The sequence below is a fragment of the Protopterus annectens genome, chromosome 2.part2, assembly GCF_019279795.1.
Source record: "Protopterus annectens isolate FY-2018-M chromosome 2.part2, PAN1.0, whole genome shotgun sequence".
Lineage (NCBI taxonomy): Eukaryota > Metazoa > Chordata > Ceratodontiformes > Protopteridae > Protopterus > Protopterus annectens.
The window spans coordinates 174,420,331-174,447,260 of record NC_056730.1 but is presented as its reverse complement, the minus strand read 5'-3'; the positions used below and the strand labels follow the sequence as shown (position 1 = coordinate 174,447,260).

General features: G+C 41.3%; 1 protein-coding gene across 1 annotated transcript in view; it reads left to right on the top strand.

Annotated features, from left to right (window-relative positions):
- Positions 1-26,930, top strand: part of LOC122795928 — a 557,622-nt gene that overhangs the window by 272,903 nt on the left and 257,789 nt on the right. Inside the window, exons 6-8 of the mRNA XM_044064409.1 lie at positions 8,184-8,573; positions 8,693-8,770; positions 8,887-8,997. Of these exons, the coding sequence (XP_043920344.1) occupies positions 8,184-8,573; positions 8,693-8,770; positions 8,887-8,997 (579 nt within the window). The remainder of the gene's footprint in view (positions 1-8,183; positions 8,574-8,692; positions 8,771-8,886; positions 8,998-26,930) is intronic.

Sequence of the window (26,930 nt, the reverse complement as noted above, 5' to 3'; positions counted from 1 at the left end):
ATTATTAATAGAGCTGAAAGGTAAAATTAATGAGCCGCTGGCCAGATGCATTTTCTTTCAACATAGTTTTCAATGACGTTACATTGAATGTGAGTTTTCAGTCACAGAAGTTTTAATGCCAAGTCTGTTATCTCTGTGAGAAGTGTTTTTTGATTGAAAATTTGATATAAAGGTGTTCAATTAAATCCAAAATTCAGTAATCATTGTACAAGTAAAGCACCATGTACACTGACACTTTTCAATAGTGCTTATGGCAACTGGGGCTAAACAGTCAACTAATCAGATACTGGAATGGCTCCGTGTGGGTTGGGCTGAGGGGGGTATCCAACGTAAATGCAACATATGCATACCAATGCTGGTTTCTTTACAGAAAATGGCACTGCTGATATTCGGGGTATATAGACAAAAAAAAAAGAAATACTATGAATTCATTAGACCATCTGTTTTTATAAGTAAAATCAGCATATTTTAACCATACCAGGACCCTGCTAGTTATTTGGCAAGCTGTTACTATGTGTTCCACATTTTGGCCAATTGCTCCATATTACCTGGACTAGTGTTCCTCAGTTTGGAGATGGGTTGAGAGCTATTGTTGGTGTGATCGTGGTTATTCTCACTGGGAGTAATGTACAATTGTTGACCATGGGATAGGTAAGGCCAAGTGGAATAGGGTGATTCAGGCACTAGAAGGGAACTTGGCTGGGCTTAAATGGCCCAGAAGGCTATAAATTATATTTCTCATGCTTTACACAATTTTTTATGTATGATTCACTGTCCACAACTTTTCTGCAGGTCTGTCAGCTTGTAGCCTTCTGTCCAGTTGCAGGCCTCATTGTTTTGTCACAAAGCAAGGTACATCACGCTTCCAGACCCACTATAGTTTTTGGCTTTAGTTCCTAGTCAGAGCTGTTAAACTGGTCTTGTAGCCTAAGTTGAATTTAAGTGGATCTGCCACTGCTGTATTGTGGTGTTTTTTTTTTTGTTTTGCTTTTAATTAGATTAATTAGAATGCCACTGCTGCATTTATGTGTGTAAGCATTTTGTGTTGAGGCTTTTCTTAAGTGAAAGGGTGTGCAGAGAAATTTTGATGGGGCAAGAAGTTCCATTTTTGCAGTACTGGAGGTCTTGGTGTACTAATTCTAAATTGTATGACTTCTTAAAAATGAGATTTCTCAGAGGTTTAGTGGTTTCATAAGAACTCAAAGCACGCAAGTATTTAACTTTTTTTTTGTAATGGTCTGAAAGCTTGTCTGTTTTGTAAGAGGAATTGTTTACACATTTTCTGAGCTGTGTGGTTTGACAGTGAAAGGCACCAGTATTCTTTGGGCGTGTAAAACGTTTTGTTCCATTCACAGAAAAGACTGGTATTATTATGTTTACTTGTTAGGAAGTCAAGCGTATTTTAATTAAAAATACTAAAGGCATAAATGAAAAAGAAAGTAAATAAACATAGAATATAAACATATGAGCTCCGTGAACACAAGAAAAAGAAATGCTGTACCATGCACCAGAGAATTTACCTCTAATAGGTTTCCCAAGATCAAAGTTTCCATATGAGCACAATCTAGAAAGAATCTGACACAAAACAAGAAGAAATTAGTGTTAGTTTGCTTTAATGCCAGATGTCTGCATCTGCAACTGTGTTGTAAGTTTCATTTACAAATGCATATATGTATGCATTTATTTTTAGTTGAAGTGAACTGTGAAGAAATGTATCTTGATTACCAGTAACTAGTAGAAAAACTGATGCTCTAGTTACAAGTTAGTCATTTTAAAGGTACACCAAAGCTGGTCACACAAATGGAAAATTGATTATTTCCAGTATCAGCCTGTTTTGATGTTTTTATTGGTTTTAACATGGAATCCACACTGCAAACAATAATTTTTGCTGATAACCAAGTAGCTTCAAGCTTAAAGTAAAATAAGCTCAGTAATGATGTTTCATTCTTCAAGGCTTAAGCAGTTCAACTTGCTGTGCCTAAGAATCGATTCTGTGACTGACAGGTGTGATGAAAAACTCTGTATCAAAGATGCACTAAACCAAGTTTCATCATCATAGAATGTGTTCCTGTGAACTGCACATTACTTTGGCAGCAAATATGACCCTTTACTAATGCATCTTTACTCAGGAGTTCACATACCAGATGGGCACTGGTCAAGACGGTAGAAAGAAAGATTAATGTGTTTCAATGCTGTTTCAATGAATGTGAGTTTCAAGGGCAGAGAAGTTTTAATGCCAAGTCTATTTTCATCGTGAGACAGTATTGCTTTATTAGATATCTGTTGGTGTTTGTGCATTGATGTGCTGCAAAATGTACAAAAAATACAAATTGTAGAAGTAAAGCAGTATGCACACATTAGTATTTATGGTAAATGGGACAAGATAGCCAGATAATGGGACATTGGAATGGTAGTGCAGAAAGGGCTGCAAATTAATTGGTGTGATTTTTTTCTTTTCGTGCTGCATCCAAGTTGAGTTGCATTTTAGTGACTCTAAGGAGGGGGCTCTGTGAGAACCAGGGAATGGCCATGTGGGTGGAAGGAACGCACACTTGTTCACTTGAAGTGTAGGACGTAATTGTCGTACATGAAGGGAAAAATAGCATTAGTGCTTGTATTCTCAGAACTATTGCCTCAGTATCTTGCTTATTTTATTTTAGTACTATATTTGCTGCTTATAAATGTGGACCTGTCCAGAGACCTACATAGTAGCCCTCAATCCTGTTTGTACTCTGAGTACTGTTTGGGTAAAAGCAGCCTGAGGTCATTGTTGACTCCTGTTTGGTATTGGCTGTAGTTGTGGTCAGTGTATTATTCACTGGGATGTTTTCCAATGTTTCTTTTGCAGGTTGTACAACACTTTTTAGGTATGAGCTGCTCTAGCCACCAGATACCACATGTGTTTTGTTGTATCACAGCAAAGCTTGGCAAATTGTGTCGGCAAAAAAAATTGAAAGGGTTTAGGATTGCATAGAAAGTGCATAATCGCTGCTGATTGGTTTTTGTCCTTTCTGCAAGGCGGTAGCCTCTCAGGGCATAAAAATACCAGTCTTTGAAGCATAATTGGGAAGGCTAAATTAGGATATGCATAAAAAAATGGAGAAATGTTCTCTTCTGCTTTGCAGGAATGGTCTGTGCTTGTTTTACATTTTAGCAGTAGGAAGCAGTTACCTTGTGTGCATTATAGTGCTAACTCCCCAGTGGTGTAATGTATTTTCGGCTTATCATTTTTCATATTATGCGATGGTTTGTACATTGTAATGAAGTTTGGAATGACCAAGCAGGACATTTTATGTGAATTGAAAAATGCCGTTTCCTGAAGCCAGCACTTCTGGTGGAAGATTGGCATGTAAAGATTGCAATAAGTAAGAATTCTTACAAGGACAAGGAGGGAAAAGCTTTATAATGTACGTGTTCACATTTAACGCAGGCCCCTGTAACTCTGAGTAAGAGGAAAAGGTCAAGGCAATAGTGTTGCTTGGTGTTTTGGTATACATAGAAATTTTTAGAGATGGTGCATTATATGGGAAGTGTAGGGAGTGGTTTCATCACTTTTAAGCAGTTATGATGAATGCTTTTTCAGCACTGTCTGTCTGCATCTCCTATACCCACTATCCCCATATTCATTTTTTACATTTCATTGTTATATATTGCATGAGATAGTAAGGTTACTGTGTTAATTTGTAACTGTCTGTGATGGGAGTTATTTATACAAGTAGCTTATAAGGATGTCCTTGTGCCATGACTAAAATTATTTTGGCTTTAAGACAGTATGAACATGATTTTGTATTTTAGGCTACTTACATTATCAGTAATTGTTAGTTTTTAGTTTTTTTTTTTTTTTTGTTTTTGATGTCTGGCATAATTTTCGCTACTTAATGGTATTATACAAACAATTTTATTTCAGCTCTGTTATAGGTATTAGGCAACCCATCATTTATACTAACAGCTTCACTTTTTTTAAGTATGCTGTAAGTTTTATTTATATCATTAGCCTTAGGCCTTCTATGTTAGCCTTAGTAGATACCAAACAGGAGATGTCCTAGGACAGAACCCTGTGTTACTCCACTTGTCACTGCTTTGAAGTCAGATTTGGAGTTTGCAACTTTTATAGTGTGGGTTCTCAGTGAGCCAGTTGGCAACTCATCTTGTGACGTAGAGATTTATAGAAAGTTCAGCTGTAATTCCAGAATTTGGGATGGTGTTGAAAGTCTTGGCGAGGTTCAGATAGGCAATGTGAACCACCTTACTCTCGTCTCTGGCTTCGGTGACACCCTCAAAGAAGTCGATCAGGTTCAGGAGGCATGATCTGCCTTTCACAAAGCTGAACAGGGCGGGGTACAAAGTTTGGAGGTTACCAATGTCTTTGAGTACCACAATGATACATTCCATGGCCTTGGCTGACCAGGCTCGCCAGGCTAATAATTCCTGGGGTCAGTGGTGGCTCCCCCTTTGTGGAGTGGGATAAGTGTTGCTGTGTACCATTCAGTGGGCACAAAGCCTGATGGGAGTCTGAACATGGTGCTTAGGTGGGGAAGCAGTTCGTTCTGAATTTCATGTAAAATGCAGCCTGGGATGTTGTCCAGTCCTATGGATGCTGTGTTTTTTGCTTCAGACTGTACAGCTTTTACCTGCATAGTTGTGATTACTGCAACCAAGCATTCTTCCTGTATAGATATGAGCCCTTTAGGGGGTGAGAGGCAGGTTAGGGTGGCACTGAACCTATCTGCCCGGATGTTGGCAATATCCTTTGGTTCTGTAATTTTTCATGCTGCTGTGCAGCAACTCGGAGCATATTTGGGTGTTGCCATTCAGATTATTGACATAGCTATAGAATGCTTTGCGGTTGTCCTTAGAACCAGTGGCAATTTTTTGTTTTCCTAGATGGCTTCTGGAGGATCTAAGGGATCGCAGCTTCTTACGGAGTCTGACCTCCTCTACTCATGAGATTTTAGTATCTTTTGCAACAGTTTCTTCCTTCAGTTGTACAGTTTCTTTATAGCAGGGGACCACCCGATTGGCTTCCTTTTGTTGGTGGATAGCACCACCAAGACCATTCTTAATTTTCCTATCTATGCATGCTACTTAGGCCAGTGATCAAGTATAGTTCCAATGCATATTGTGTTCTTTGGCAGGCTCATCATGTGGGTCCACCCCAATGGCCCTTTAATATGCAAAAATCACTTTGCCATTCTGCTCGTTGCAAGTGGAACACTATGCCAGTGTTGCACACTGTTGCATGCTAACTTTAATGTTCACAGAAAGCCTGGTTGTCTTTATCCTCCAAAGATGTCTCAACTTCATAGTTGCCCTTGCTAGTTGCAATTATCCCAGTTATTTTACAGTTGTCATTATGAACATTACTCTGACTCTGGTCATGATATAGTAATTTTTTTTTTTTTGTTATACCATATTAAAATTTGCATTCAACTAGCATCCTCTTTTTGTGGTTTGTTTAGGGCTTGCTTCCTGTGGTTTCAGCAACCTGTATGCAGCCAGTGCATGTTTGTGCAGAGTGTTCTGAATTTTGAATAGGCTGTTGTGAAATCTCGCTTAGACACGGCACCAGAATTTTGATGGCCCTTGGGTGGGTGACATTGGCAGTGAATCTGTCAGCAAGCATCCTGACTGTATAGGTTGGCTCACTATAAGTGGTGCCATTTGATAACTCACAGCAAATCTGAGTATTCCCTTGGAGGTGTTTGATATATCTATTGGAGGCTTTGTGGTCCAAAGCAAGAGTTTCATAAGGGATGTCTGCATTTGTTGACTCTAAGGGAGGCATTCCAGTTTTGTGTTTACCTTTGCGTCGCAGTATTCCGTTCTGTTGTAGAATTTGTTGATGGCTGGGGACCACAAGAGTGGCTTTCTTTTTTTGGAGGAGAATGTCTTGGTTCTAATTGTTATGGCAAGGTTCATGCATTTGTATACCTACTCATACAATGCAGTACTGTAGTATTTTGCACTCGTAGTTATTGGGCATGGGTGCTGATGAGTTAGCCACCTCTGTTTTTAGGTTGCCCAACACTGGCTTTGGGGGTCAACTTGGCTGGGGGTGGCGTTGAGGCGGACATTTCCACGGTGATCAGTTTGTGGTCAGATTTCAACCTGCTGCTAGGCAAGTTATGTATATAGTGTGTAAAGCTGGGCGTAATGAGTGCATTTATGTTGCATCCTCTGGTGAGGGTCAGAATAAGCTGGTTTAAGGCCTTGGAACTGATAAATTCTGGAAAGCATTGGGTCAGTAGCTTTGTACTTGACTAGTTATCCCAGTTGCATGAGGTGTTATGGAAATCAACCAGTATAAGTAGTGTGTGGAACCCTTAAATTAAAATTACCCTTAAAATTATTGTTAGAATCTGTATAGCAAATATCTACTAAACTTTATTTATGTAATTTCCTGCGATGACTATGCCTGCTTGCATGTATATCACATGTTCTGACTCAATGTGTTATTATGTTTGACCTTATATTGACTGTTGCTGTGAATTATCTGTAATATCGTTGGAGCTTTTCTCCCCGGGCCTCCACTGAAAATGGACATATATCCAGCTGGACTAGCCCGGTCAACAAATGTAAAATAAATAAATAAATAAATGTCAAGCTGGTCCATAGATGTTTTAATGATGGTCTATGGACATATTTGAGTTCTCTAGCAGGCTGAGTTGTAGCCCTGTCTTACCCAGTGTTGCACCTGAAGTATCTCGGATGCATTTATTGCAAGCCTCTCTGAAGCTATTTCAAAGTGAACTGGCTTTGCCCATGTACCAACCTCTTCTGAAGGTGGGTGAATGGTTTGTAGGTGTGTTGAGATAGATGTTTTTGAGGGTTGTGTTCTAGGCAGTGAGTTTCAGTTGTTGACCTTTCCCTGTTGACCAGCTAGTCACTATCTCATTTGCTTTTTGGCGGCATTGCTTAACCTTTTTGTAGAAGTAATCTCTTGCCCATTAAAGGTGAAACTGTCTCGATGCCATGAAAGTGTCTGTCTGCTGTTGTGTGCAAGTATCCAGCTGTCTGAAAAGCTTATGGCTTTGCTATGTCCACTAGTTTGTTATACCTTTCAGACATATGTTAAGGTTTTCAGTATTGATGCACTTTATACAAGTCTTGGTCTGTATTATTGGTGAAGCATACAAGTCTTGGTGGTTAATGATCACAGTGCCCGGACGCCACTCGCGATTTTTTTATGATCAAATAATCAATGGCAGTTACTCAAGTGTATTACCCAGAGGGGCTTACAAGCATACTCAAGTGTTTCGTCCAAGTTCAGACATGTCAGTGTGTGATGACCCTGTCTTTCATGGACACAAGTGGAATGCCAGGGGTCTGTTTATTTGCAATCCATTTTCCCACTGTCCAGCCAATTCTTTCAGAGACCAGTACAGGGGGGGGTGATTGAAGTGTGGTGTTTGTGTTGCCAACATTCTCAGTGCCAGTAATACTGTCGGGAGAGGACTAATAGTGTAGGTTCTTAAGTTTAACGCACGTCTCATAAGTTGTGTCCCTAGGTGGTAGAGGGTTTGGCTACAAGAGGTAAATGCTCCACACTCTCAATGGCCTTGTGTGAATCCCAAGTGCTTGAACCAAAACTCTGAAGCTTTGAATGGCAGTTGCACTGTAAACGGGCTACTAGCAAGCATTACTATTTGACGAAGAATATATGGATATTTTACTGGTGTGACAATTGAACTGTTACTAACTACCATGTTTGCCTATCCTGTCTCTGCATGTCATATGGGCTTGTGGCAGCAGTAGTAATGCATAAAGGTTTTTTTAATCCTTACTTGCCGGCATCCATTTGTCTCTCTCTAGATTGATTGATTCTTCATTAGATCAATACTTCATTGCCTTAGTGTATGAAGCTGTGCATAATGAGTGCATTTAGGTGGCACTTAACCAGGCATTTGAGTGGTGGCTGAGAAAAGTCAGGTAAGGTGAGACTGACAACACTGGGCAAGTATGTGTGGACTGTCCCAAGAAGGAATGAGTAGCCATCGCAAGATTTGTGTAAGCATAGGTCTTTTACAGCTCATGAAGTCCAGTCAAAGTTGTATAGGAATTGGCAAAGTTGTATAGGAATTGGCAAAGTATTCTGTGAAGTAGTATATTAATCGGTGCAACTGAGCTGTGCTTTAAAATCTTTCAGTACGAGTTGAGCCTCTACTCTTTCTATTTTTATTTAGGTGAGTGTAGCCATGCCGACGTGTTTTGCCTATGGTTGTCGTGTTCGCCGAGACAATCTGCCACCTGGTGTATCCTTCCATCGCTTTCCACGTGATATTAAACTGTGTACACGATGGGTGGTGAACTGTGGGGTAGATGTCGGTAACATAGGCAGGTTTGTGAAAGAATCGGTCAGCAGTTCAAAACCACGTCACTTCCTGTGCTCCAAGCATTTTGCAGAGAACCAATTTCAGCTGGACTACAAGAGTCAACTACTGCCAGAAAACATGAAGCCAAGGCGGCCTACTCGTCAACTACTTAAGGACGCGGTACCCACACTTTTCAGTTTTGCAACTACACATCCAAGGACATCATCTGAGCAGCGGCTGCAGTGCAAACAGCATGAAAATGTAAGACGTTGAACAACACATCATTTATGGGATACTTGCATTTGATTAGCATGACGTACACTGTATGGTCTAACGCTTGTGTAGTATGAGTCATTAATGCCTTTACTACCCCCCTGCAGCTTATTGAGGAACTTCTCAGTACAACCCAGCCATCCTTGCCAGATGTTGTGAATGACCAACTGTATGGCCAATGCAAGGTAAATAACTTCATTTTCTCCTTCACATACATCCAGCATTGACAACATCCAGGGTGATGGTTGTAATGTGACAGTTGCCTGTTTTTTTTTTTTTTTTTTTTTTTTCCTTACCACAGCCTAATGGCCATGTGCAGAGGCAGGATGAAACGGAGATGGTGCATGAGGAAGCAGAGCCTGCAGTGGTTCGAGATGACATGGAAGACCGTCCTGTGCCAGAACCTGTAGAGGTACATATGTATGAAGACCTGTGCAATATGAACTGGTGGCAGAGCTCTGGTGTACCACTGAGAGTGTCACTGTAGGGAGAACTGTTTTGTTTAGGGAGAGAGACATGGTTAATGCTGCACTACACAATGAGTGTGTACTGATAGGAGATCAGTGAGGAATGTGCATTTTCTGTACTGTTCAACAAGGCAGATGTTGACTTGGTGTAGTGTTAAGTGTTTGAACTGTTTTGTGGATAGATGGTTACTGAAGGCATTCTGAAGTACAGCACCAGTGTTCAGTGCTGGTACAGTGATGTGGCACTTCATGTTCCCTTACACTGGAAGGAGCTGGCATTAGCACACTACCTGTTAGCTGCTGTAGAGTAGCATGTACAAATGGTAAAAAAAAAAAAAAAAAAGCAATGCTAATGGACATAATGCTTTAGACAGTGACAGACTATTAAACATGGAAATGTGAATTGAGCATCATCCATTGAACCAAATAGTGTGCAATCTGGTGTCCTAAACAGGATAATTTGTTGTGACAGCCTGCTATGCAGTGTAAATTTCATAGGTAGTTTTCTTTGATTTGCAGGTACAAGTATATGAAGAAGTAGTGGAAGCCATAGAAATGACTGCAGTGGAAAGGAGTACGGTAGCATGCCAAACACACTTCCGGCAAAAGAAAGGGATCAGTGTAGGAGTTCAAGCAAAGTTAGTGGAACAGAATCAAAGACCATGGAAGATGAAGGATGCAGCTGTACAGTTTCCCGAGGATGTAGTGTCATTGTTGGACCACACATACTGCATGAAATCCACACTTGTTCAGACTAAAATGACCCCGTCAGGAACACCAGAAGATCAAGTTTTCAATGATAGTGGGTGAAAAGTCAGTGTCAACTCATGTCTTCAACAGGAGGCTGATACTTGCAGTGAAGTAGCCACATCTAGCTCAAGTGCCTAAGTGTCTCTTCAGGTGCAGGCTTGCAGCACTCCAATCAAGCTCACTCCGGATATGCATAACACAAGCATGCAGAGTGAGTCCTCTGATTCTCCGACAAATGAGACTGAAAAGGATCCCAATTGGAGCTACCTTTCTGACAGCATGACTACCACTGACATGGAAGACACAGTGGTGGAAGAGGATGAAGATGAGAAGATAAGAAAACCAAAGTTCATTGTTTTTGAGTCTTGCCTTGATTGACTGCTGTTAAAATTGACCTGCCGAAAATGCTGAAGTCCTGCTGCAGAAGTGGAAAAGAAAACAAAGTTAGGGTCCTATGTATTTGTGAAGGTATTAGTGGACATGTAGTTCTTCAGTGGGAAAGTCAATCAGTTATAGGCCGAATGCCTGCTGGGAACTTCACATCTTCTATTCAGTGGTAGTACATATGCCAATAATGTGCATTTTCTGTGCATATTTGGGGCTGGAGTTTATCAGTGAGAACCTTCTATGCCATTCAAAGGCAGTATTTGTTCCCAGTAATGCAGCATACCTGGATACACCATCAGAATCATCTGCTGGCAGATAGTCAGGGGAAGGAAATAAGGTTAGGGGGTGATGGGAGGTGTGATAGTCCAGGATATTCAGCCAGATACTGCTGCTATAGCATGATGGAGCTGGATTCTGGAAAACCTGAATCGTGAACAAGCAGTGGTCCAGTTCCCTACTCGAAACTCAGCAGCAAAAATAGACCGTAGATGCAACGTGGTGTATCCGAAGGTGGGTAGCAAAGCCAATATTTGAGTAACGAAAGTTTGACTATATCTATGACCTAATGATAGACGTCATAAAATCCAAAAGAGAAATTCAGCCCATGTCAGTACTTGTAATTCCAAAGAATATAGCTCTGTGCGAATGTCTGGAGAAGGCACTGGTAATTGAAAGACCTATTTATAGGTTTGGAAAAAGTAAAGAAAACCCAGGTTAATATAGTAAAGATAACCACGTGCTGGCTAAGTACCTTTTTAATCAGAATTCTTCATATCGTACATCGATTTTAACAGTTTCCTGTTACTGATCTGGTTTATGAATGCATATTGGTATTTGAGTGCATATTGTTTGTAACTGTGTATGACTCGTCAGTTGACATTAAACAGTGATAGCAGGGTTTGTTAGCATTGTAGCATACTGACTTACTATGATCTGATGTAATGTCCATCATGGCCTTACAAGCATAGTCGTGTCTTGTTATCACAATCAACCTAAGGTCTCTGTTCAGGAGACATGGGTGGATCACAACAACTTACCATTACACCTCCAATGGTATGTGTCACATGCAGAGCAGTCCTTTGTGGTGCTGAGCCCGGACTCAGATATGTGGTGGAGAAATTGGCTACTAGCAAAGTCCATTGGGTAGGTTATAGTGCCTTCACCTAGCTACTAGTAAAGTCCATTGGGCCGGTTGGAGTACCTTCACCTAGCAAGGGAAGCTCAGCACAACATGAAGACCATGAGCCTTTTCACCTAGATTAGGTGGGCTATATAAAATGTTTTTCTAACCACTTTGGCCACGTGGTTGTCAAATGAAAGATTGCTATCAACTTGGGTCCCCAGGTCCCTAATTACTTCCGTACTTAATGGATTACCACCTATGTGGTAATTTGTGGGCACTTTGTTTTTGCCAAAGGGGATGACTATACACTTTTTGGCATTTAGCTTGAGGCCATGGCTCTGGCACCAGTTGTCTGTTTCTATGAGGCCCTTTTGTAGGATGCTTGTGTCGGCTGGAGAGTATTATGGCACCCAGTTTGCAGTCATCTGCGAACTTGGTCAGCCACAGTCCTTCCGTGTTAGCTTGTACCTCTGAGAAATATATACCGAACAAGAGAGGTTCCAGGACTGAGCCCTGTGGGATGCCACTTGTAACTGGTTTGGAGTCTGACATGGCTCCAGCAATTCTAACCACGTGGGTGTTCTGTCCTTGAGCCAGTTTGCAACCCATCTAGTGACATAGGGGTTTATATTTAAGTTGGTGATCTTATGGTATCGAAGGCTTTTGCAAGGTCCAGGTAGGCTGTGTGGACCACCTTCCCCTCGACAAGTGGAACACTGCTCAGTGGTCTGCCGGAGAAAGTGGGTTTGCATGTATGCACTTAATGGTGTTATATGCATCTGCCAGAGAGTGACCTCCCACACTACTGCAGCCTTACATGCCTGGGTAAATTTGTGATGACAGAGTGTATGCTAATGCTATACAACAGTATGTACGCTGTACCCAGTGAGGTCCATGATTTGCTACATAGGCTTGCAAATAAGGCAAATCATCCAGAAATGGCTGCAGTCCTTGGGGTCAGTCGAATCCCCAACTGTGGCCAAGTCGTATTTTGCAGTCTAAACTAATTGTCCCTGTCAAACAGGCATTGATGGATCAATCAAAGTTGAAATTACCATTTGCCATTCAATTATACAGATTGCAAGCAAAGCAGCCCAGTAAGGTGGTCAGACATCTCAATTCTGGTTCCCAACTTGTGTACTCTGTGAGACAACAAAGTCCATGTGCCAGGTTATAGTCCTGAGACATGCCTAGGGGAAGGTCATTATAGCACCAAGACCATGTGCCTTCTGACTTGCAGGCAAGGCTGACATATGACTGGTGATTACTGGCGAGTGTGAAACAGAAGTGACATTGATGCCATCTGATCCATATAGGACAGATGACCATCTTGATTCACAGAGGTTGTCCTCTGCAAACGTCATCAAAAGACCCTACTTTTGGCTCATTACTTAACAAGAAATGGTAGCAAACAGATTAGGTTCCAGGCAAGGTCCATGTGGCACACCACCACATATTGGTCTGCAGGAGAAGGTGGATTGCCCTTGTTGGACTCTAGGTGTTGGAGTGAGACTCATAGTGACCTTGCACAGTATTGCCGGCATACCTGTCTAATGCCATGATTGGTGGTGGCTAATGACAGGAAACCTGCAAAAACGTATGTAGGCTGTGCAGAGTGAGGTATAAAGACACGCTGCATGGGCGTTGAAAAAAAATCATGCTGAAATGGACACAGTCCCCAGATTTCCCAGTCATTACACTGTGACTACACAAAGTTTACCAATTCTATTTAGAGCCAATACATGACTTGTGTGTGTGTGTGTGTGTGTGTGTGTGTGTGTGTGTGTGTGTGTGTGTGTGTGTGTGTGTGTGTGTGTGTGTGGTCCAGAGCCACCATTGTTGTTGTCCTTAGTGTGGCTCATTAAGATTTGCTCTTTAGAGATGCAAGTTAGGGGACGGGTATGGATGTCAGGTGATAAATGTGATGGCAACAGTTGATTGATGTTTTCCTGTTATCACTAATCTGTCCACTATATTGATCCCAATTTACCTTAAAACCCATATCCACTAGTGTTATCAAAACACTCATAAAAAAAATGAAACCTACCACACTCTCTGCGGACTTCATCCCTGCAGAGTTCCTACAAATAGCTGCAGATACCATTGCATATCCCATATCTATTCTGATCAACAGAAGATTATCCGAAAGCGCCATCCCTCCCTCTGGAAAATATCACATGTCAACACACTCCATGAAGGAGGAAGTTATACAGAACTGTCCAACTATTCACCCATTGCCATTCTTTCCCCACTTACAAATTAAAATGGAGAAATGTGTACACAAGCAACTAATGCGATACCCTGCACAGAATAACTTGCTATCAGACTCCCAACATGGTTTCAGGCCATATCCCAGCACCACCTCAGCCCTCCTTTCCTTTACTAACGCCATCGGCTAAAACAGGAATGACAACAGGCAATCCTCCACCCTCTTTCTTGACCTGTCAAAAGCCTTTGACACGGCCAACCATGAACTTCTCATTCTTTCTCAAAAGTCAAATTCCCTCATGCACACAATCCAGTGGTTCCAGCTCTACCTGACTGGTAGACAACAGGCAGTTTTATGGCAGGGCAAACTATTCAGCCAGCTACCTTTCACTTGACGTCCCTCAAACTCTTAATAGCGCACAAAATAGTATACCACTCTGAGAATTCCCCCTTGCTTATAAATATTAAGCCATTTAGCAACTTGAGATCCCTACGATCAGCCAACAAACTACTGGTCCAAACCCACAAAGCTAAGAACTATGCTGGTGAATCCCTGTTTGCCAACTTTGTTGGCAAAAAACAAAAAAAAAAGTACATCAACAGAATCGAACAGTATTTCAAAGTGAACTGGCTTTGCACATGTACCAACCCTGATTAACCTATTAAACTGAAAGCATAATCTGTAAATAATATAATATGCAATTACTTAACCAAGCTCTGCTTCCAATCAGACGGGTCTCAATTGTAATTGTGTCTGACCATAAGAACTGTGAGTCCCAATTTGGGAACATTACTGAACCATTGTACTAAACACATTGTTTTATATTTTCTAATGTTCTGTAACTTGTGCAATCCATGTAATGCAATTTAACTTGTAATTTCTTCTGTTGGAGATGTTCTCCCCACAAAGGACATGACTCTAGTGCGACTACTGCATTTTGTCATCCTTTGTCTGGATGACTGGTATCTAACCTATATCTGTGGAGTCATTTACTGTCACATCAATTCTAAACTGCTTATGTATTATGATGCATTGTGATATTTCAGTTACCACTGTTGATTACTTGTACATTATTATAATACCATGCAAAGTGTTATTTGTAATTGCAACAGTGAAATGCCTCATTGTATTAATCCTGTCTTATGAACTTAGTGGACATTGTTAAAAGCAGCAACATGTAAATGCTTGTTTTGGTCAGGGCCCAGACTAGGAATTGCATGTTTGCCCTTTCCTTGCACTGGGGCATTAGCAAGTGACTGTCACAACAGAAGGACATTAGCTTTGACAGAAGTGGAACAATGGGTTGTAGTTAACATGTACTATAAGTGCTGAAAGAGAAGACAGTTAGTGAAATATATGTCACTAAGTCCCGCACTACGTTTTCATGACTTGTGAACAGTTGTATTGGTATAGACCTAGTGGTTGTGTTGTATTGAGGTGATCATTTGGAGAAACTACGCTAAACTGTTGCTGAGAAGTAATATCACATTAACTGTGGTTGACCGTGTGTGCATTGATAAATAGTGTGTGGAGACTGGGTGCTGGCCAGTTCACAATCCTGGTATTGAACAACTGGTCAAACTGCCATGACTGACAAGACATGTCATACAATTTAACAACTCTGTAAACATTTGTCTAGGAATGTGTTTAGGACCGCAGTGTGCAACATTGACAACAGCACAGGCTTTCAAATTGGAATGCATGTCGGAGTTCTTAGAATATAGAGCAGGTCATTCATATACAGTGGGGTAAGTATACAGGCATTAGGAAAGTCAGGTGGTTGAATTTCAGTTAATGCCATGGCTAAGAGCAATCTTAAAATTTGCATGCGTCCATCAATAGGGAATGTAAATATGTATTGAAAGTGGGATTGTCGTGTGGCAGCATTAGAGACTGTTAGAGTAAATGATGCAGCAGTGTAGTGGCGCTTGTTGTTGTTTGGCAGCTGCAGTTTTACGGACCGGTCTTTGAGGACAGAAGTGAGATATACATAATGCATAATTGGAAAGAGGATGCATGTTGGGGTAGCCTGCATAGCTGCAGGAGTGTTATGATAGTGGTGAGATGAGTGGATCTGGCTGCAGCTGCAAGTACTGTTGTGGTGTGAGTGGACCTCTGTGAGGCTGGCTACCGTGAAGTGGTACAGAGGCTTGTCACAATAGTGCATTATGTAGTAGTTTCTGCATATGCACATTGTAACCAAAAGCCAGCGTGTGGATACATCATTTAAGTACTGCCTTTTGACTGCTGCTGTATAGTTAGGTGTATGCATTAATCTTCTCCTGTATTGACAGGTATTGGACAGGAACAGGTAGGTTGGGATGTCACATGGTGCTATGTGATGTGGATAATGCTAGCTGAAGAATGGATGAACATGAGAAACGAGTGGTGGCTGTTGTATTTTTCAGGGTGTGAAGAGATTGGATGGCTGTCCCGAAAATAATATTAGAATTTCACCTTGATATGCTTGAGTAATACACGGCCTGATTGTGATTACGGTAAGAAACTTTTTAAGTCAGACTCTTGTGCAAACAGATGGTTCATCTAGTCAAACAGTTTGATACAGCCTGATAGATTGCAATAGATAATTCAGATCTGCCTTGTTCAAGATATGTAAGGCAGCCCTTAAGGGACTACAGTACAAGGTCAGACTGAGATGGCACCATTTTGAGCTTTTACCCCGGGACGCCACTGGAAACGTTTATAGTGTGCCCAGTCAGACTAACCAGGTAAAATATTTTCTGCAACTTGCTAAGAAAGAGCAAACCTCTGCAGGTAGCCAGTAAAGTGAATCAAACCAAACAGCCAGAGAATCGTGGAAATTTGTTTATACAGGAAAAAATCTTTAATTACATCTGGTAACAGGTCATGTTACATTTCAATATGTTCAGTACTAGTGTAGTAACACCGATGTTTGGAAACAGAAATTTGGTGTGCATACTTGTACATTCTGCACGGCAAATGATGCTTAAGTGTTGGATCGCTTGCATACTCCTCTGTTGTATTTGCACCAGATACTGCGAGTGTGCATTGTGGGAATAGAAAGATTAAAACATTACCCTGGTATCAGAGGTGGCAGTGCAACATTTGTAGTGGCTTCACACTTAAGTCTGAAAATGAAATCACATGAACAGGAGTAGCTACATATTGATGGATAAAGGTGTATGGGCATGTCTACCAGTTACTAAACTGGTATGTAATGGTGGGGATATTTGGAAGGCATGAGCAAACACGCCAGTATATTACAGCCATAGCACCAATTGCACTGCAGGCTAGTCAGTAGATTTAGTAAGGGATTTTGTCCATGCACAAATATTTCTAAAGTGATTCTTTGCTGTGGCATCCATTATCTGATTCAAGGTAAACCAACATTGATGTCCTTTATTAAAAAAATAAATAATTACTTTGTGATAAGTGACTTCTGGACACAAGAAAAAGGAATGGGAAAATGTAGCAACAGGGTTTGTATGTACAAAGAAATCCAGGGACACTGCAAAAGTTTTTTTGCAAACCAACCAGTGGAGTAAAACTATATGTAGGCAAAGACTGCATACGAATACACTTTGCACATGTAAATCTCAATTTTTTTAACAAGGTGGAAGCATGAAGTGATACCTTAACACTTAAATTAATAAATATCTAAACTGGTTCATAGTCTAAATGTTTTATTATTTAGCTCCTTGGTGCAAGACCTTACAGGAGTTGCTACATAAACGGGATGTGAATGTAGGCAAGTAAGGCCATGGCTATAGTGCAGCAAAAAAAAAAAATGTCCCCTCTAACAAAGGAAATGCTAGAGCAAAGACAAGCACCATGCTGAGATCTGCAAATCAATGGAATTGCCACGTCAAATTACCTTCAGGACTTTGACAGCTAGGGAAGCTAAGTGTTACGGGGGAGGGGAGAAGTAAATGGATTGGAATTCATTCTCACAAATTAGTGCAATTTAAACCATTTAAACTAAATTAGAAAAAAAGGCAGCAGTAAACAGCACTTTGAGTGTGTTATGTGACATTTGCACTGCTTCTGTTTTAAGTAGTCATTAAGCAGCAGGGAATGTTACTTACACTGTTCAATTTTACTCAGTACTTTGTACGCATGCAACATCTATGAAATGACAGGAGCTTTAGGCAAATGGAGGCCTGCATGATGTAACATTTTTGAGCCAAACAACAAATTCTGGGATACTGAATGGCAACCTGATTTATCCAAACCACGTCAATATGCTAGCCTCCATGTGGTCAGAGTCTGGAATTACATATAAAAATATTTAAAATCCTGTAAATAATCACAGAGTGCTGTTAAAGTGTAGGAAACATCATGCCATGATGAATTGAACATGTTTTTTAAGTCTGTGGGTGCGGTACATATGCTTTGCCCCTTGAATGTGTAATTAGCATTCGCACAGCCACAGAACTAGAACACAGTGGTGTTTGCATGTCTTCCTGTAAATGCACCATGGTAGGGCTGTCTATGAATTGCAAAAGGTTATGAATGTGGCCCGTTTTAAACCCTGTACAAAATATCTGTTTATATCTCCTGTGATAAAACCTGAGTCTCCTGAATGCTTGTAATCTGTTACAAAATTGTTCTGTTAACACTGTAAATCAAAGATTGTGCAATAATTATTTTTATTACTTCATTATGAACTTACCTTTGTTCTTATCCCACATGTTTCTGGCTGAGCATGACAAAGGCCCACCAGGATCAGTGGTCCAATCTGGTAAACAAAAATTAAAATAAAATAAATCAAATAAAATCTAGCTTCAACAACATTGCATTTAAATGTGTGAAAGTGTGAGGAGAACTGCATGATGCAGAATCTATCACATGCCCAGGGTTTGACAGGTACATGCCTAAGTGCCATAGAGTCCTTGTAAATGAGGAAATATTTACGAGGAAATATTTGCACCATGCACACCCACGAGTGCCTTACAGTGTATATATGTGTGTAATATATATATATATATATATATATATATATATATATATATATATATATATATATATATATATATATATATATATATATAATATAGGTATAGGTGTACTAAGCTAATGGCCCTGGAGCCTTTACAATCCTAGCCCATGGGATTACCCTGACATCGTACCACCTGATCTTAGTTTCTAGTGCCTCTGTCGAGTAGAGCCACTGGAGTGATCCCCAGGGAGAATTTTCTATTTCCCATCCACTCATCAAGATTTCTCTTGAAGAGGGCCAGTGAGGTGCTCTGCTTGATATGTATGGGAAATCTATCCCATCCCTCCAGCATGTTCTGTTGATTGTGGTAATGAGGTTGAGGTCTCTGGTGTGTGTGGTGTGGAGGTATTGAGATTTCTTTAGATGTATCATGTCTAACAGAGCTGGGTCAGACATGGCTTTGTAAGTCGAGCAGTGATCGCCTCTAAGACGATATGAGACGATTAGTTGGCGTTTTTTGAGTCTGTCCATATAAAACAAGTGTTTAAGGCATAGGATCCTCTTTGTGAAGTACTTTTGCAGCCTCTCCAGTTGTTGCAGGTGTCTAGTGAGATACATGCCAAATGGGGCATTGTACTCTATGATTGGCCTAATCAGGGAAGAGTAGAGGGAGACAATGACCTCTTTCTTCCTGGATGCTAAACCCTTGGTAATGAGATGTGCCACATAGGACTTTCTGGCCACAGTGGCAATGTGACAGCAACCTCTATTTTGACCACCAAACTGTGTAACTAGATCTCTTATAATGCCTTCTGTGTTCAGTGGACTACCATCAATGTGGTAATTCAAGGGAATTGTTTTTCCCAAGGGGGATGACCACATTTTTTGGCATGGCTCTGACACCAGTTGTTGGTCTCATTGAGGCCTTTCTGTGGGATGTCAACATCACTTGGGGAGTTAATAGCTCCCAACTTGCAATCATCTGTGAACTTTCAGTCCCTTTGTGCTGGCCACGACTTCAGAGAAGTAGATACCAAACAGGAGAGGATCCAGGACCAAACCCTGTGGGACTCCACTCGTGACTGGTCAACAGTCTGACTTGGAGTCAGCTACTTTCACACTGTGGGTTCTAGCTGTGAGCCAGTTTGCAACCTACCTAGTGATCTAGGAGTTGATGCCTAGCTTAGAGTTTTTCTATGATTCCTGAGTGGGGAATGGTATCCAAGGCCTTGGTCAGATCAGGTAGGCTGTATGAACCACCTTGCCTTCATCCGCGGCTCTGGAGACTGACTCAAAAAAGTCGACCAAGTTGAGCAGGCATGATCTACCCTTCACAAAACCAAACTGTGTAGGATCCAGAGTTTGGAGATTCCCTATATCCTTGTTTGTTAGGTCCATGATGATGCGTTCCATAGCTTTGCATATCAGACTCATCAGGCTAATGGGGTGATAGTTCCCAGGGTCTGTAGTTGCTCCTCCCTTGTGGAGAGGGATGACTGTAGCAGTGCACCATTCATTACGGACAAAGCCTGAGGTGAGGGTGTGATTGAACAGGGCAAATAGGTGAGGTTCCAGTCCACTCTAGTTCATGTAGAACGCAGCCGGGGATATTTGCTGATCCCATAGAAGCTGTGTTCTTGGCCTTGGACAATGCTGTTTTAACCTGTGCAGCTGTAATACTGGGTGCCTGGCAATCTACTGATATTGTTATTGGTCCTTTGGGAGGGGAAAGAGGAGTAAAGTTGGCACTGAATCTGTCGGCCAGTATATTGGTAATATCTATTGTTGTGTATGTATATGTGTATGTGTATATATATATATATATATATATATATATATATATATATATATATATATATATATATATATATATATATATATATATATATATATATATATATATATATATATATATGTATGTATGTATGTGTATATATATATATATATATATATATATATATATATATATATATATATATATATATATATATATATATATATAATTAGGTTTACTATCACATGTTGGACACTACTAGATATCCGAAGAAAATGTTCGGAAATCACAACACCGACCACAGTAAATGCCAAACTGAGCATTTCAGTGAAGTTAAATGTCAAAATTTCAACTTCACTGAAATGCTCATAGCTGCTAAACATATTTAAACCTGTTTTGAAGGGGGGCATGCCCCCCTGCACCCCCCCATGTGGGGGGCTGCACCCCTCCCACCCCCCCTACTTATATATACAGACTCCGAGATCACACTATACTGAGGAAAGGGTACATTTCCCAATCCCCACTATAGTGTAATCTGCACTACAGGCCTGCTGAATCTAGCTTTGTTTGTATAACTTGAGCACTAATCCAGGCATTCTTTAAAGTATTCAGTTGTATGTATTACTGCTTGGTAGTAACTTAAAGTGTAGCTATCATTCTAAGTCTTTTGGATTAAGCACTTGGGCTTCAGACCAGTTGTTTTACATTAGGAAGGTTTGTGGCCTGCACTGTGGTGGCAGGACAGGTAGCTTACATCCTAAGTTGGGAACTGCTGATTGAGGGCTCAGTGTCTGTTATTCTAAAAGTGTATTCATTCTGGTTTAAGCACTTGGGCTTCAGGCCAGTTATTTTACATTAAGAAGGTTCGTGGTCTGCACTCTTGTGGGAGGAGAGGCTGGACTCTGCCCTTCTGAGCTGGGAATTTCTGGTTAAAGGCTTATAGTGCCTGCATATTTGAACTGTTTCTTACTGAAATTGGTACACCTTGTTTGCTGTAGCATAGACTAGATCCAGGCCTGCTGAATCTAGCTTTGTTTGTTTGCTTGTTATTTCCCTGAAACGCTAATTTCACCTAAAACACAGCTTTCAGCGCTTCTGTGGATCCCTAGTGATATCTGCATTGCTTACTGTACTTATTTCCTTGTTTCACTTGAAAGAAAGTTACTGTTTGTCGTTTTTGCATTTGTTACCTGTAACACATTGCATTTAAGTTACCTGGCACTTGCTCACTAAGTCAGCACTAAAAAATTAAAAGCACTACACCCTCACAAAGTATCTTGTTCCTCATTGGCCCTTTTTTTCAATTATAAAGGAATTCCCAATACTATTCTAGCATGTCCAAAGGTCAGTTGTCAATCTCCTCTCCGGTCCAGCTGGTGAATCTGGGAATCTTGAGGCAATGTTACAACTGCCTCATGTACACAGACAACCCTCTCCTCCTCTCTACAAATTCCAACACATGTGAGAGATGTAACCATATAGCCAAACTGGAGGCTAAGCTCTCTGAACTGAGTACTGGCATAACCAGTCAGGAGGAGAAGGAAACCACACTCACTACAATTCCAGTCTCACATAGACCTACCACGACAGCAAACCAAACACATAAACACACAAAAACATACTCGGAGGCTCTAAATAAAAATCTGCATAAGCAGCAGATACCTCCAAAGCAGACACCCAAGCAACCGCTACCCCAAAACAAAACACATGCAACACACCTCACAAAGCCAGTGTGCCGAGCAGTCACAGCCCTTAAGGCTAAACACACCTGATACACTTGTAATAGGTGACTCCATCGTCAGGCACACTGACGTCCCGCTCACCAGGCTGAACAAGGAGAAGGTCACGGTGAGCTGCCTGTTGGGCGCTAGGATCCGCCACATAACACAAGCATTCAGGTCACTCCAAGGCAAGTACAAATATGACTCTGTCATTGTCCATGCTGGTGTGAATGACCTGAGACGTACCTCCCTGGACTACATGAAAAGAGACATAGAGGAGCTCTCTGAGCATGTAGCCCAGGCCAGTATGACCCTAACCTTGAGTAGCATCTTACCCTCACCAAGAATGATGCCACAATATGAAGACAAGATGATCAATTTCAACAATTGGCTTAAGTATTGGTGTCATTCAAAGGGGATCCAATGCCTGTCAGCCTGGGATGACATGCTCGACAAGCCATGATGCTTCGCTGGGGACTGCTTGCACCTGTCAGCCCTGGGCTTTCGGATATTGGCAAAGGCTCTTGCTACCCCCATAGTGCCTTTTTTAGGCAAGGCTCAAGAGACAAACCCACCTCCATAGGTATCGCAAGGGATAAGAAACTAAGTAATGCTACTCAACGCCAGAAGTCTAAACCTCAAGATGCACGCACTCGAAACTCTCCTTAGCATGGGGAACATTGATATCTGTGCAGTAACAGAAACCTGTTTCAGGGCTCCTGAGAGCACCGCAGCACTACCAGGTTATACCTCATACCATGCTTTTCGGCCCCAAAACTTGGACCGAACCACAAAAGGAAGGGGAGTATCAATATTCGTCAAAGATTCCCACACCTCCAGGTTGGTGGCACAGCACGAAGCATCAGAGACTATCCATGTGCAATTAACAGTGGGTAAAACTGCCTTCCAGTTTATAGCCTGCTACAGACCACCCTCCCAAACCCAGGAACCCCACTCGGCCTTCCTGAAAACACTGGAAAATATGAAGGTCTCTCCAAACACCATTATATTGGCGACTTCAACTACTCAAACATAGACTGGGAGCATTACTCTAGCTCCAACACTTACTAGCCCAAAGGTTCCTAGAATTTATAAACTCAAATGCTATGGAACAACTTGTTACCACTCCCACAAGAGGGGAAAACATACTGGACCTAATCATCACCAACATGGGGACTCTATGCTCCAGACCAGAAGTGTATCCCTCACTGGTAAGATCAGACCATAAACTAATCTTACTGGATATTCACATCCCGACCCCAACCCCTACCCAGAAAAACCACAGTGAAAAACTTCTCTAAAGCAAATTTCACACTCCTCAAAACTGAGGTGGAATCCTTCAAAGCCCCTGGGCCTGTGGAAAATACGGCCCAGACCGCAGAATCCTTTATAAACGCATTCTATGAACACCTTCAGGAATGCATGGATCATGCAATACCAAATAAAACCAAGACCCAATCCTACAAAGGCAGACGTCCTGTCTGGTGGACCCCAGCCATAAACAAACTATACAATAGAAGGAGGAAGCTACTACATGATAGAGCAAAATCCCAAAAAGGGAAGGCATCTCTGATCAGTTATAGCAAAAAAACTACGGGCACTCATAAAATCATCAAAGGCCAGCTTCGAGAGAAAAATTGCACAGAACATGAAGGATAATCACAAGGCTTTCTTTAGTTATGTTAGGAACCTGGGTGGGAATTCCCAGATATGCTCAGAATTAGTCCAAAATGGCAAAAAAATACACCGAACCCACAGACTTTGCCAACATCCTAGCTGACTGGTTCAGCGCAAACCCCCCCCCCCCCCACCAAAAGGGCAAATATCTATCCCAGCAGAGTGCTGCCCTCCTGACATCTCAGATGCTCAGGTAAGAGCTGCCCTCACCAAAGCAAATAACACAGCGTCAGTGGGACCAGACTGTGTCCTGGGCTGCGTCCTACACGAACTCCAAGAAGAGCTAAACCCAAACATAAAACTACTGTTCAATCTCAGCCTAACTACAGGATATGTACCCAAAGAGTGGCGTACAGCAACAGTGGTCCCTCTCCACAAAGGTGGTGCCTCAACGGATCCTGGAAACTATCGCCCCATAAGCCTGACTAGCTTGGTCTGCAAAGCTATGAAAAGGATCATCATGGACCTCCTAAATAAAGATATTGGGGACCTACAGACACTGGATCCTACCCAGTTCGGCTTTAAGGGCAGATGATTTCTTTGAAACAGTCACCAAGGCCATTGATGAGGGGAAGGTGGTCCACACAGCCTACCTGGACCTCGCAAAAGCCTTCGATACAATACCCCAGTCGGGCATTATAGATAAGCTCACCAGCTTAAATATAAACCCTTATGTCACTAAATGGGTTGCAAACTGGCTCAAGGACAGAACCCACATGGTTAGAATCGCTGGAGCCATGTCAGACTCCAAACCAGTTACAAGTGGCGTCCCACAAGGCTCAGTCCTGGGACCTCTCTTGTTCGGTATATATTTCCCGGAGGTACAGGCCAACAGGCAAGGACTGTGGCTGACCAAGTTCGCAGATGACTGCAAACTGGGCACCATAATCGACACTCCAGCCGACACAAGCATCCTCCAAAAGGGCCTCAAACAGACTAGTGCCAGAGCCATGGCCTCAAGCTAAATGCCAAAAAGTGTATAGTCATCCCCTTTGGCAAAAAACAAAGTGCCCACAAATTATCACATAGGTGGTAATCCATTAAGTACAGAAGAAGTAATTAGGGACCTGGGGACCCGAGTTGATAGCAATCTCTCATTTGACAACCACGTGGCCAAAGTGGTTAGAAGAACATTTTATATAGCCCACCTAATCATGAAGGGATTCACATCTAGATCAGGGGGATGTCATCATGCCTCTACTCATGCCTCATCAGGCCCATAATTGAGTACAATGCCCCTTTTGGGATGTACCTTACTAGACACCTGCAGCAACTGGAAAGACCCCAAAAGTACCTCACCAAGAGGATCAAAAGGCTCAAACAGATGCCATATGCTGCCTGGTTAAAGAAACTCCAGTTCTACTCAGTGGCATACCGCCTGCTCAGAGGCGATCTGTGCCTGACGTATAAAGCCATGTCCAACCCGGAATTAATGGACATGTTGCACCTCAGAAAATCCAAATCCCATCGAGCTATGCGCTTGAGAGACTTGAACCTCAGCACTGTAATAAATAGGACATGCCTGAGGGACAGATTTATAATCCAGAGGCTCCCTTCACTCTGCCTAACCTGGACTGGGATTTTATTCCAGAGTCCCTCATTGACTCTCTTCAAGAGGAATCTTTGAGTGGATGGGAGATCGTAGGTTTGTTAGACAGAGGCACAGTATACAAACCTCGTAAAAGGGCATAGCAAAATGGGTGGCGAAAGCCAAACACACTCTGGCTAGGCTTATAAATGTCCTACGGCAGATAGCCTAGTATGAACCTATAAACCTTGCTATAGTGGCTGTTTGGTATTGTAAGGTTTGACAATATAGTACTCGCACTAATGGTTCTGCTATCTGATTTGAGCACATACGTTGATCGCACATAGTGCAATTGACTATGTGATTGTAAGTCGTGTGTGTGTGTGTGTGTGTGTGTGTGTGTGTGTGTGTGTGTGTGTGTGTGTGCATGTATATATGTATGTGTATAAAGGTTTGACAATATAGTACTCGCACTAATGGTTCTGCTATCTGATTTGAGCACATACGTTGATCGCACATAGTGCAATTGACTATGTGATTGTAAGTCATATGTGTGTGTGTGTGTGTGTGTGTGCATGTATATATGTATGTGTATATAGATATATAATGTGTGTGTGTGTGTGTGTGTGTATGTATATATATGTGTGTGTGTATATATATATATATATATATATGTGTATATATATATATATATATGTGTGTGTGTGTGTGTGTGTGTGTGTGTGTGTATATAATATAAATATATATATATATATATATATATATATGTATATATCTATGTATGTATGTATATATATATATATATATATATATATATATATATATATATATATATATATATATATATATATATATTCTTGGTGTATTTTATTGTACTTCCTCTTCCCATTTTAACAAGTGAATTGCTCTGCAGGGTTATAACTTTTTAACTATATAGAATCTTTGTACAAAGTTTTCAAGGTGGTCATTTATGGAGAAAAAATAACCATACATGCACAAATAAAAAATATCACAATAAGTGCTTTTGTCCACGCTAGACTTCATCAGTCAGGCATATATTGAAAACTTCTTGCCCCTATTATGTGACTTATGTGATCTATTTGATCAATGCTGTAATCTCCTATTCAGAAAAAAATTAATGGTCTTTATAGCATTAATCTCTGATTCTCTGATTCATTGCAAGCATTCACCTTGACCTGCCTAAAATATTCGCTCCAATCCAGGGCCATCTTAACAGCATTACTGGCCCCTGGGTAAAGCAGTGCACTGGATGGCTCCCTATACAAGCACTCACAGGATTAAAAATGAAAATGGGGCATATTACACAGACACACGTACACGCGCACACACTCCAGATGGCACTTATTTGTTGAAGTGGAGCTGTGGAAGCAGCAAGGCAGTAACAAACAGGAAATAAAATCACAACAGCCATATTTCTTTGCAGCTGAATGTCACTTGCCATGTGTAAGTGTCTCACTGCCTAGGTGCTTGACCCATTTACATTGTGTACACAAGCCCTACTTTACCGCAACATGGCTGACAGTATGTGTTCTGGGCTTGAACTGGGGCTGCTCAATGTGTAAAGCAGCTCAGTCATAGATATATAGTATTAAATTAGCCATGCTGCTTGTCGTGCACAGCTGGTCGATCATGTTCAAGCTTGTCCGATGTGTGCAGGATATTAATGAATCCTCCGGCAGTTCTTTCCCACTTGCCAAAGGTTTCTTTTCTCTTACAATTTCATACAATCTGCTATTGAGTATTCAACATTTAAAAACCTTGTTCTCT